Genomic DNA, 12,357 nt, shown 5'->3' on the forward strand with positions numbered 1-12,357 from the left:
CACTGGTATTTCATTGCCCTTGGCTGTCTCCCCCTCTTTGGTTTGAGATAAGGAAATTTTGATCTCCCTTCCTGCTCCCAATCACTGCCACTGCCCTTCCCTGACCCTCTTTCCTCCCCTGTGCTTCCTCCCTGAGAGGTAGAACACAATAACCAGGTGATTCACACGATGCAATCATCTTTTCCTTTTTGTTCCCCACCCTGTTCCCTGGGCATGATTTTTTTTGCAGCTCAAGGCCAGGCTGGAGTGACGCTCCAGCCCTTTCTCCTCATCCTCCTGAACTACCCCCATACCTGATCTCGTGCAGCTTGACAATCTCATTGATGATAACCACAAGGACCAAGGAAAGAAAACCCAGGAGCCATGAGACGGGGGAGATGGAAACGTGGTTAAAGGTCAAAGAAGAATCGAGGTTTTCCCAGAGTTTCAGGTCCAGCACAGTCTGTGCCACTTGCCCCAGCAATCTAAGATCAAAAACAGACACAACAAACCTCAGCAGAGCTCACAAGCTTCCCAGGATGTGCAGATCAGGGTTCAGGCTGAAACACAACAGAGACTCTTCACCAGTTCAGCAGCGGAGATCAACTGCTGTCTCTCCAGCACCAGCAAAGTGGTGGAGGAGCTGGCCTAGAGCCCTGCTTGCTCCAGCATTCTGGAATGCCTCCCCAGGGCCTGGGGATACTCACACAACAGCCACAGTGAGCGTCCACCAGCGGTTGGAGAGGGGGCTCTTCTTCCACAGGGGCTTGGTGCGATGGACGTGGGTGATGGATATGAACACTGCAGGGGAAAGGGGTTACTGGCATCACACACAGACACTTCGCAGTGCACACCCACAGCTCTAACTCCAAAGGGGTGTGGGGCGTATGGCCCTTTCGTTCAAGGCCCCCCACAGCAATTCCAAGCCCCCAGATGTGTGGGAGGGGGGAGCAGTGGTTGTGCTGCACTGTGAGGTTGGTTCACAGCCCAGCGAGGTAAAACAGAGCAGGCAAAGGCCCAGACCAGGTGAGCAGGGCAGGGGTGGGTGTGCCCTCGTTTCTGGGTCTGCACCAGAGGAAAGCTCCAGCTCAGAGACACATTCAGCCAGAGATGCAGAGCTGTCTGCAGAGAACTGAGCGTTTAAACTGCTGCCAGGCTAACAGCCCTGCCTTGCCTCAGTGGTCTGAGGGACATAAAACAGCACTGCACACTCCCTCTCTCTCCAAAGTTGGCCTTCCTCTCAAATCAGGAGGCATTTCTGCTCACCTGGACACCTGCACATCTCAACACCCAGTGCTCTGCCCAACACCACAGGACATGGACAGGGAGCAGAGACCCTTTAGGGTTGTCAGGGAGCAGTTGGACCTACTCTGCCAGGCCATGGTGTGCATGTGATGAGGATCAGACAGGACATGGCTCCACACCCCTCCAGAGGGTTTAAAAAGGCTTGCAGCTCCCAGACAGTCACAGCTGCACCAGTGCTCTTTAGGGGATGGAAATGGGGTGCTTCCCAAAATGGCAGCAGGGATATAAGGACTTCTGAGGTAAGGAATGTTTTTGGAGAGCTACAGGTGCTGCTACTGGTTTGCAAGAAGGCAAAAAGGGATGCTGTTCTTCTGGTGAGACTGGAAAGGAATCAGCACTTCAGCAGGCTGGTAGGTAACAGAATCAGCTCTGAGTGTGTTGTTTTTAATCTGTCAGGGCAACGTTTAGTGAGACAGGGTCTGTGCTGAGGGGCCACTGCAGTGTCTGCTTCTACCAGGGAGTTTGTGCTCTCATATGAAGGGCAAAGAAGGAGGCAAAGGATGTGAGTTTTCCCCCAGAGTAGGAAATGGTGTTCTGGGAATTAGGATTTACCTGTGTGCAAAACAATCAGGCCAGCTGCGAGCTTCTGGGCTACAAGAAGAGCGTTGGAAAATGTCCCAAACCAGTCAGGAGCACCATCGGCATTGCTGGTAAATGAGAGGACACAGGAAAGAAGTCAACAGTGGGGATTTACTGTCTGACCTCTTCCCACCACGTCCTTCTCTACCAGCTGAGAGAACTAAGTGTGAGCTCTGTCAGGCTGTCCTGCTACCAGGAGGTGACAGTGAGCAATGCAATTGTCAAGGCTGTAGGGAGAGCACCCAGCCCTCTGTGGAGCCATTTTAGCTGGGAAGAAGCTGAAGCTTTTGTTAGAGGGGAATCTACCTGGAAGGGCAGGAGTAAGAAGGGTGTGTGCCAGGCTCAGTTCCTCACCTGTGCAGCATGATGGAGGAGCAGGCTGTGAGATTGAGGCTGGTGGCATTCACCTCTTTGCAGGACTCATGCAGTGTGAACCCAAAGCAGATGAGGCAGGAGCAGATGGTCAGGCTGAATTTCAGCAGGAAGCAGAACAGGAAGTAGTGCTGAGTCTGTGAATAAGGGAGAGGAAGGAGGATGACATGGGCATGTCACTGGCACAACCTCCTCTCCGTGAACCATCAGAGAATCGGTGGCTGCAAAAGACAAGCTGTAGTTCAGATGAGATGCTGCACTGTGGATCTGCCCTGTGGGCATGCTGGCACTAAGGAATGCCACGGATCAATTTACCAAGTGAGCTGGAAAGGGACAGGGCCTCAGTTATGCATCGACACAGGGACAAAACAGAACAGAAAAATGTGTGAACAACTAAAATCTGATGGGCCACCTACCTTCTTGGGGATGGAAGTCAAGTTTTTTCCTGTTGCCATGGTCATGATGGAGCTGTGGGGAGGCTTGCCCAGGAGCGAGATGCTGGAGAAAGGGAAGTTAGTCTTTCAGTAACATGTTCAGGCACCAGAACTACTGCATTTTTGCCTGTATCTATAATTTGAACCCAAATAACCTCCTCAGACTTCTTGAACCATTAGCATTTATCTGGCCACTGCCTTAAGCATATGCTGTAAAAGGTGTTACTCATGGTAGGTGCGGACAGGGAGAGAGGTGACCTCCAAATGTGTGATGGGGAAAAATCCACCCGTGGTACCTTGTCCTCCACCTGACACCCCAGGCTCTCCATCATATTCCAACCAGTGAAGGTTTACATGATTTTTCAGCTGGAGTTTCAAGCCCCAAGATAACAGCAGCTCTCAGACAGCTCTCAGGGTTAACACAGCAGTACACAAATGCTCCTGCTGCTGTTTCCGAGCACCTTGTCAAAGCAGGTGCTTGGAATAATCCTTGCAGCCTTCTTGGCATGCTGTGGGTGGGGTCAGCTTTCTTTTAACGTGGACAAAGTGAGGCTGAGGGACTGGTCTGTGCATCCTGAGGGTGGGTGGGAGGGAGGGAGGGAGGAGGTTCCACCCTGACAGACTCACCTGAGCAGTGGGTAGCAGAAACAGGAGAGCCACACGATGTCTGTGGTGCTGAGGATGGGGGGCAGCTGCACCAGGCAGGAGAGGAACTGGACAGAAACAATTCAGAGTGAAGAGTAAGAGCAGTGCTAGGAGAGACTTGTCACCCAAGATGCTGATGACTTCCCCCAAAACACTGGATGAGCTGATAACTGGGCTGCCACTGCACAGCCCCTGCACACGTTGCAGGTGCTGCAGGGGGGTGCTTTTCTCCAGGGGAAAAAAGGTTTGAAAAGAAACCCCTGTGTGAGGGTCAGGGGGGAAGGGGCAGGCTGATTGCTGTCCCCAGCCAGGCCCGGACTCACCTGAATGACAACCAAGGTCAGCTGGCACTGCAGCAGGAAGAGGAAACATTTGCGGATCCCGTACGTCGCGTGCCTGGCCTGGAAGGAAGAACAAGCCCTCAGAGCCCTCCGAGTGCTGGAGCAGCTGTCAGCCAGGAGCAGTTATTGGCAGGCAGGGGCAGGACATGTGGCCCGCAGGGGAAGTGGGAGGGGAGAGCATCTGGACACATCGAAAGCAAAAAGGGAAGGTTTCTTGCCTGGATGTAGAGGGTGTGAAGAAAAAGGCAGAATTTTGCCAAGGGCTAAATTTGTTTAAACTCCTGGCTTTTCTGGGGGTTACACTTCTCCCTAATCATGCACTGTTGACTGGCTCTCTAGGGATCTCTGCAAGATTATATTCCATCCAGATGAACAATAATCATGTTCTTTTGCCACAAGGCACCATTCCCAAGGCAGGCAGCCAGGCAGGAAGGCTCTCTCTCTGTTGTGCTTCCCGAGCAAAGGACAGGAGACACAAGAAAACCTAGTGCTGGAAGCTTTCCATGGGCACCTCAAGGAGAATGCTCATGTCAGCTCCTGGGCTCTGCTCCCTGGGGGTCCTGGAGGGGGGATGTGCCTGGCTCACCTGCTCTATCAGCCGGATGATGCTGGTACTCTCCTCTTGGCGGAAGGCCATGGAGCAGGGCAGGCTGTTGAGCTGCCCTGAGAGCTGCAGGGGGGTGAGCTCATCAGAGACATTGCTCAGGGTGGTGCTGGTGGCGTAGCCAAAGGTCTCCCAGGAGCAGCGAGATGGGTAGAGAGGGTCCAGTGCTATACTGCAAGGACAACACAGGAGCATCAGCGAGAGTCCTCATCCCAGAGCAGAATCCATCTTCCACTGCAGTCCAGCTTGCAGAGTCAAACTGTGTTGTGCCAAGCTACCTCTGCCTACTTTGCTTGTAGAGAAGCCTGGAGCTATGACGTTAATTTAGGATCAGTGTCCCAAAACTTTCAGTTATTCTTTAAGAAATAATCAACATATTTGGATTTGTGCCACAAGGTCAACAAATTGGCTGATCCAGAGGGGTATTTCCATTCTTCCAGCCAATGGGAAGCATCTGTTAGGCCAGTTAGGATATAACAGACCAGCATGCAAGAGAGTATCTTCCTTTTAAAGACAGACAAAAATCTCTCTGTGCATCAAGGGACCTATGCAGTCATCCCACCCAAGACCCCCAGACCTCCCTTATGGAGACAAAATGCAGCTAACAATGGACAGAGCAATTGTGAGGATCCCCCTGCACAACCCACAGGTGAGGTGTGACCCAGGGCTGGGCACTCACTAAGATCAAGGCAAAGGCAGCCGGAGGAGGAACAGATCCTGCCCCACCTGATGTCACTCTGCAGGAAGAGGCAGCTGTTCCGAAGGTTGGCAGAGCTGCCCAGACAGCAAGTCACCTCCCCATACTCCTGCATGATCTTGATCATCTCACACATGGCTGAAAGGGACAGAAGGAGGAACAGGGTGTTACGTCATTATGCACACAGAGATGAAGTGTTTCACACGCTCCTTCCAGCCTGGGTAACAGGCAGTCGGATCTTTTAAAATTGCCCCAACTGCCAGTCATGTACAGTGAGATCCACAAAGCACACAATTAGATAGGTAATTAACTGCAGACCAGGTGCTCTGTGTATCTGCCACTGCAGGAACAAAGCTGTGACCCAGAGATTTGCCTCTCCAGCACATTTGTTTCAGACCAGAGCTGGTGCATAAGACACCTTCAACATCAAATGCTACTGTTAGAAAACAGCAGAAACGAAATAAATCTAACACAGATACACCATTTCAAACCCTGCTCAGCAGCACATCACTACTGTTCTTCCAAGTCTAAAGGAACACAGGGAGTATAGCAAACTGCTCCAAAAGCAGTGCCACACTTAGCCATCCTCAGAGCCAGTCCCTGTTCGTGCACTCCCACCCACCACCACCTCTAGCCTTCATCAATATGTTTATCAACATCCCCCAAGGCCTCTAAATCAAAGCTGCTGTTTGATCTGATTTTTATTCTGTAGCTCCATGCACAGTGCTCTGTGTGTATATATGAATTTTCTGGAATGCTCCAGGCAAGAAAACCTCAAGCCCCCCCTCCACAGATTCCTGTGTAAACAACTTCTCTAAAATGCCTGGTGCACACAGGTCTGCAGCCCAGGGAGGGGTTGGGTGGGGAACTGCCCCTTCTGTTAAAGACAGAGGAAATTTGGGCACAAAGTGGGCTGTGACTGGCACACTGTAAACTGTGGCCAGAGGTTCTAAAATGCCAAATCACAACGATGCTTCACACTTTTGCTGGAGCCTGGGCAGGTGTCAGCCAGCAGAGGACTCAGCCCCTTTCTTAGACAGAGTAGTGCCTCAGACAGGGAAAGAAATTTTGCCCTTTCCGTTTTTTTTTTCTGCTGCTTTGCAGAAGGTGTTAACAGCAACTGCCAGGGGAAAATTCTTCTGGGTTATTTCTGAGTTATATAAGGCAGCGAGGGTTGTGAGCAGGGATCAAAGTCTCCTGGTGCACTGATAACACTTATTTAATAAAAGGCAGCAGCATTTGGGATGTTTGCTTTTGTGTCTCTTACGAATGCAAATTGAAAGGAGTGGTTCCCAGCCCAGTTCAGTGGATGGGAACTAAAATGAAGGTAACACCTGGCTTCCCACAGGTAGCAAGAAGCTCATTAATACCCATATGCCCTTCCAGACTTCTGGAATGTATCCCCTTCCCTTCACCCGTGTCCATGCTGGGATGAGCCAGAGCAAATAGCTGGGGAAGGTGTTTGTGGGCAGCAGCAGGACAGACTCACACTCTGTGCCACTTACTCTCCGGGGTGCAGTCTGTGAACAGGGGCACCAGCAAAGGCACGTTGTCAATGTTCTGCAGGTGGGGTCTCACCTGGTGGATCCCCCGAGGGAGTTTGGCCTGGAAAAGAGAAAGGAGAGATTAAGCAGGGCAGTAGTGTGGGTGTGTGTGTGGGGGTGTGTGTGTGAGAGAGAGAGGCACCTCAGAGTGAACTGCTGAAATGAGAGTGATGATTCCTAGAATTATGCAACTGCTAGTTGCAAATTCATGTCCCTGTAGATAGAACTGTCTGTCCCAAACCACTGTCTAAGATTTTTTGATAAAAGTTCTACACTAAAATGCAAGCTGCTTGTGTTGGCTCTCAGGGTTTGTAAGGCCAGTGTGATAAACCTGTGCTCAAGGATTTCTAAGGGCTTTTTACCTGTGTGGAGAAATCAGTCAGACACATGTGCTGTCTCCCAGCAACAAGATCTATTTCAATTGCAGCCACATCATCATTACAGCAAGGGAAGAAGGGTTCTTGCCTTCTGAAATCAGACCTAATGGATTTTAGTATTTTTTTTAACTTGTATCTATCTCTGATATTCCTCTAACCTCTGCTGAGCATGAGGTTTTTAGGAGGAAGGAAGAGCTTGTCCCACACTGACTGGGCAGCACCAGCCCATGGCTCACAGCTCACAGCTGGAGGAGAGACAGTTTCCTTTGTCTGCATGGAATGTGGGGATGTTCCCACTCCCTGCCCAGCCCAGCCCACGGGAAGGGGACCCAGAGGAAATGAGATGCAGCTCTCAAGGCTACTCTGTGTGTGGAAATCTCCATTCCTAAATTCCAAAGCAAAGAGCTGTTCAATAGAAGTGACAAGGGGAGAGAATCCCAAACTTCCCAGGATCTAGATACCAAGCTGGAAGAGGCTGGGGGCAATCAGGAGTCCCAGTGTAAACCTTGTCTGTGTGCTTTGAAGAATTAATTCCCTTTGGGAGTAATGAGGTGATAGTGCTGACCATGACAACAGCACAAGGTGCACAGGGAAAGGGCCCTCACCCTGTTGCAGTCCTCCAGGAAGCTGGGGATGTCACTGTCTGTTGGCTGAAAGCTGATGAGATCCGAGTGCCCTTCCTCTTCCATGAGCAGAAGCCCCTCCACATCATCTCGAGACACTGGAACAGAGAGAAGCAGCACAAACAATCAGCACCAAGGGGCCTCTGCCACCCCTGTGCCACCCACATGGTATATTCACATGGCACTGCAGGAGCCAGGAAACGTGAGGCCTGATTTTCTAGGTTAGCAACACTTAGATCTCCCACTCAGTCATCTAAAATGCCGTATTTTTAGATGACTAATCTGTTCAGAGGTAGATATGTGAGCCTAGTCTCTGCTCTTTTAAGACATGATAGTTTATCTGTTCTGCTGTCCTTCTAGGGGAAGAGAGTGCAGAAATCCCACCTGAAGTAAGAAAAAAAAGTAATGCCCAGGCAAGAGACCCTCAGTGGCTTGACCAGGGCCCCAAAAAGAACCAAAAGCCCTGATGAGCAGTTGTAAATCCATGGCAGCTGGTGCACAGCTGGATGTCTGTTTCCAACAAGCGTGGTACTGGCTGGGTAGAAAGGCTATAAATGTGAAGAGCTCTTGCTCACACGCACACCTCAGGCCCTTCCAGTTTGGTGCTCAAAGCTCTGAAGGATCAGGTGTCTGGTGTGGACACAGGAACCTATGAATGGGTTTAAAAGAACCCTCCAGGAAACACATGGAATTCCAAGTGGCCCAGGAGTCCTCACCCTGGTGCAGGTCGTCGTGCAGGGAGCCAGCGTGGCTGGGGCTGGAGGGAGGGATTTCCGAGCCAGGCACGTCACCGTTGGGTGTTAAGGATATGTGGCAATTCCAGCCGGTCTCCAGACCCATCTTCTCAGCAAACACCTGTGGGAGAGCAGACAAAAGGGTTTTAGTGTGGCTGCCCAAGCCAGGGTACTGCAGATCGATGCCAGACTGGAGCCCAGGTACCTTCTGGACTCATTAGCGAGCTGAATCTGATTAACCTTAGGTTGCACCGGAGCTAAACTCTCCAGTCAGACAACCAGGGGCCATGTAAGTTCAGGGGGTTCAGCAGAGACAGCTTACCTTGCTTTTGAGCTCATCCTCCAGGGAGAAGTAGACAAAACGGATGCAGGCATTGACCAATCCATCAATGAGGCGGACAATGTCAAGACGGGCCTGATACTGAGATGAGACCATTCCCATGAAGATCTGTCCACTCAGAGCCTGGATACAGTCTTCCTTCTCCATCACTTCCCCAATCCCTTCTTCAGGCATGCAAACAATCACATTGAGACATGAGGGGCCACATGTGCGTCAGACAAAGAACGTGTGGTGGGGAGGCCACCAAGGGCACAGTACCCAGACACACAGGAGGGTGCAGAACACACACACAGGAGCACAGAGACATCCATTTGTCCCAGCATACCCAGTCACAGAAGCAGTTTCAGGACATCCCCACATACGTGACCAAGAGTACAAGTGGGAGACAGCAAGCGTGGAAAGGAAAGAGACAAAACAGAAGACAGGGATATCAGTCACAAGGAATTGGGGCAGAAAGGTAAAGGGTTTGTGCTGCATAATGTTCACATGTGCCTTTTAAACACATCCTACTGTGCTTAAACAACATGGTGAGCCCAGTGGAGGCAGAGTGGCATCAGAGCACGAGGGGCTGATGCAAAGGAACTGGATCGTGTCGCCTCCAATGACACCACAGACACTCCCAGAGACCCTGCAAAGGCTCTTTGAAGGGTTCCTTCACCATCACCTCATCGGCCTGTGGTGAGTGGGAGCTGGATGCAGCACAAGGAACAAAATAATAAAACACTTCACACAGTTGCAAAACTTGCCACAGGTGGGACTGAAGAGTGTTGTGAAAACACTCAGTCACAGCTGTCCCCAGCTGTTGGGAAGCCCACTAGTCACAGTTTACAGAATGGGGGACCAAGGCAGAGAGAGATTAAGACTGGCTTCCCAAAAGAGCCTCCTGGATTTATGTAATGGTATGTGCTTATTTCTCAGTTTCCACTGCTGTTCTGGACGAGATGTACAGTTCATCTAGTGGGAATCAGTTCCTTCAGCACAGAAATAAAATCCATCAAGGGAGAATAGTCACATACCACCACACATCTCATTCCTCTGAAAAACCCAACACATGTGATTTCCATAAAATTAGATAAATAGCAAACCAAGTATCAAAATAGCCAGAAGTCTTGACTCTCAGTAGCCAGCTTTAGAAACAGACTTCCCACAAGAAGAAGAATTTCTCTGCAAGCTTCAACAACATAACTAGAAATACACCTACCAGCTGCTACATTGCTACTTCCTCTGGAAATGCACTTCAGAAACCCTTCCTTCTCAATTTCCATCTGCTACTCCGAATAACAGTGTTCTTACAGCTCTAGACTGATCAGACCAAGCACCTGGCCCAGCAGCAAGGCCTTATTATAGACAGGACTGTGGACACATACCATCTGAGCTCCAGCTATTCCTCCTGCTGCTCTGCTTGATGGGGGTTGTCCCAGGGAGGTCGCAGCTCGTGAAGATTGCGCTCTGCCCCGGGACCTGCACCAGCTCGATGCACTTCCCATTGAGCTGGGAGGACAAGGCACAATGCATGGGCTTGTAGGCAAAGGCAGAGCAGTATCCTGACAGGCAGGCTCGCTGGTAGAAATCCAACACCTTCTTCCTATGTGGGACAGGGAAAAAGCAGGCAAGATTAGCACAAATGTGCCCCGTGTCTGACAGTGCCCACTGCAGTTACGAGTATTTCGAGAAATGTCTTCCATGACGAGTGGTCAGAGTCTGAATAAGCCTTTCCCTACTGTTCCTGCATTCTCCAAGCTGCAGGCACTCCAGGACAACAAAAGCCCATATTCCACTGGGGCAGTGGGGAACTCTCTGTTTGCTCCTCAGATTGCTGAGTATGAACACAGTGCTCTTTCCATCCACTTATTAATGCAATATGCTCTACATGGCTGCCAGATGACTCCAAGGAAGTTCCCTGCATGACAGCAGAAACTTAATTCATCAGAGTTAATTTATCTGTGGGGAGATAAACACCAAGGAGGGAACTGACAACTCTGACAATAGTATCTGTGGCAGAGATAGTTGCAGTAACAGAGTTTTCTCCTATCCCCTTTCGCAGTTTGGGTCCCAGAAGCTGTATGTGAAGTCTCCATTTGGTCACTATTCAGTCACCAGAATTAGGTACAGTTCCTTCTCTAAGCTGAAAACACGAAGGTAAAAAACTAGACTATACATTGGATTTTTCATTGGCTTCTAAGATGATAAATATTCCAAAAAGGATCAGTGGGAGTTTTCTTACACCTGAGGAAAGCAGACTTAGAATAGTGTGCTGCTAGTCAGTGAAGCTAAACATCACTGGTTTGCTCTGCTAGCAGGATCCAGCCTATAGATGGAAATGCAGCAGACACCATCAGATATTGCAGCAAGACTCAAAGGGTGTGGTGCATTGTGTAGACTGGCTCAGGCAGAACCGATCATTTTGCATTTAATTTAAGACAAGACACTTGTCTTGAACAACAACAAAAAATTCTCTGCCACCAGCATGGCCTGATTATAATTCATGGCCCTACTGCACAGTGCAGTCAGAATCCACTCACAAGAGGCCAAAATCTTTAACAGATACAGTAAGACGTGGCTTGGTCTTACAGTCCAACTGGGTACTTGTTGCTATCTAATCTCTTAAATTGCTTGTTATTATTGTAATGATAACAATTAATTATAAGCAGAGACGGTTCATGTTCATAACCTACTTGAAGCTGCTCTTAAGCAGTTAAACAAACACCATAAAGGGAATTTCAGCAGAGTGACCAGGTTCCTTCTGTAATTTATCTGAAGCTCCTGAATGCACCAGATGAGGAAGCTGCCCACCTGTCAGAGCCAGAGAGGGGGTAGATATCGGTGCCATCCCAAAAGTCTGTGCAGGCCTCGAGGATGATGTCAGCTGTCCCATGGGAGAACATCTGCTCAGTGCCTGAAGCGCAGGAGAACAATGAGTTAGCATCACACACACACACAGGCTCCCAGGAAAGGGATTTCACACCAACTGTTCCCTTATTTGTCAAAAGTGGTTGTTCCCACAAACTGCTTTGATGCACCCCACATATCCCCTTTCCTTTGCTGAAAGTCTTCAGTCTCCATTGAGAAATAACTCAAGGATGATGACACACCTGCAGCTGCTCTTTGTCTGACTGTGGGTTCAAACAAGGCTGTGATAAAACGTGAGCCATGTGGTCCCTTCCTGTTCTCCCCTTACACTGTGGATCAATCCTGCTCCTACAAAGGTGGGATAATATCTTGCTTCTGTATCCAACAGAGCAGAAGGAGAGATATTCCTGTGAGCCTCTTCTGAAGAAAGTACAAGTAGCAGTGATGAGCTTACAGGGATCAAAGTCAGCCTACGCTGGAAGGTGCATTCATTTTTAGGCCAGACATAGAACTAAAGGGTAAGAGCTATTCTTGAATACTTTTCATTCAAGTAGCAGAAGATAATTTGACAATGTGACCTGTCAGATAGCAGCCTGTTTCACAAAAGGTCGTGAAAACGAGTTAAATCAGGATGGGTCAAAAGTTCAACGTAACAGACTCTAAAAAAGTAACTCACGTTGTGATTAGGGAAGAACTAAAAATCAATGGACACCACAGCTTGTCCTGGATTTTTTTCTTTCCCTACTTTACTCTTTAACACAGACTTTAAGTCTCTTGTTCCCTCTTGCAGACAGAAGTGTTGAAAAGTTTTTCTCGAAGGTGTGTGATATCACTTGTCTGATGTAGGTCCCAGGCACAGCACACAAGTTAAAGGGTGTGGGGCTGCCCCTGCTCCACAGCTCCTGCTCCCTCTCATTTGCATCAGCACATTAA

The 12,357-nt window shown here is 49.5% G+C and overlaps 1 protein-coding gene across 3 annotated transcripts in view; it reads right to left on the reverse strand.

Annotated features, from left to right (window-relative positions):
• The window catches only part of TMEM94 (transmembrane protein 94), a 50,675-nt gene that overhangs the window by 3,339 nt on the left and 34,979 nt on the right, over positions 1-12,357 (reverse strand). For all 3 annotated transcript variants that reach the window (XM_027895594.1, XM_027895591.1, XM_027895593.1), the window contains 15 exons: positions 11,368-11,470; positions 9,942-10,159; positions 8,557-8,738; positions 8,217-8,355; positions 7,483-7,598; positions 6,462-6,561; positions 4,986-5,094; positions 4,242-4,431; positions 3,638-3,715; positions 3,297-3,382; positions 2,652-2,733; positions 2,218-2,372; positions 1,837-1,931; positions 687-780; positions 294-464 (listed from right to left, as the gene is read on the reverse strand). In XM_027895594.1, the coding sequence (XP_027751395.1) occupies positions 294-464; positions 687-780; positions 1,837-1,931; positions 2,218-2,372; positions 2,652-2,733; positions 3,297-3,382; positions 3,638-3,715; positions 4,242-4,431; positions 4,986-5,094; positions 6,462-6,561; positions 7,483-7,598; positions 8,217-8,355; positions 8,557-8,738; positions 9,942-10,159; positions 11,368-11,470 (1,918 nt within the window). The remainder of the gene's footprint in view (positions 1-293; positions 465-686; positions 781-1,836; positions 1,932-2,217; positions 2,373-2,651; positions 2,734-3,296; positions 3,383-3,637; positions 3,716-4,241; positions 4,432-4,985; positions 5,095-6,461; positions 6,562-7,482; positions 7,599-8,216; positions 8,356-8,556; positions 8,739-9,941; positions 10,160-11,367; positions 11,471-12,357) is intronic.

The sequence above is a fragment of the Empidonax traillii genome, unplaced genomic scaffold, assembly GCF_003031625.1.
Source record: "Empidonax traillii isolate 1590-97213 ecotype Southwest subspecies unplaced genomic scaffold, ASM303162v1 scaffold462:size771534, whole genome shotgun sequence".
NCBI classification, from domain to species: Eukaryota; Metazoa; Chordata; class Aves; order Passeriformes; family Tyrannidae; genus Empidonax; species Empidonax traillii.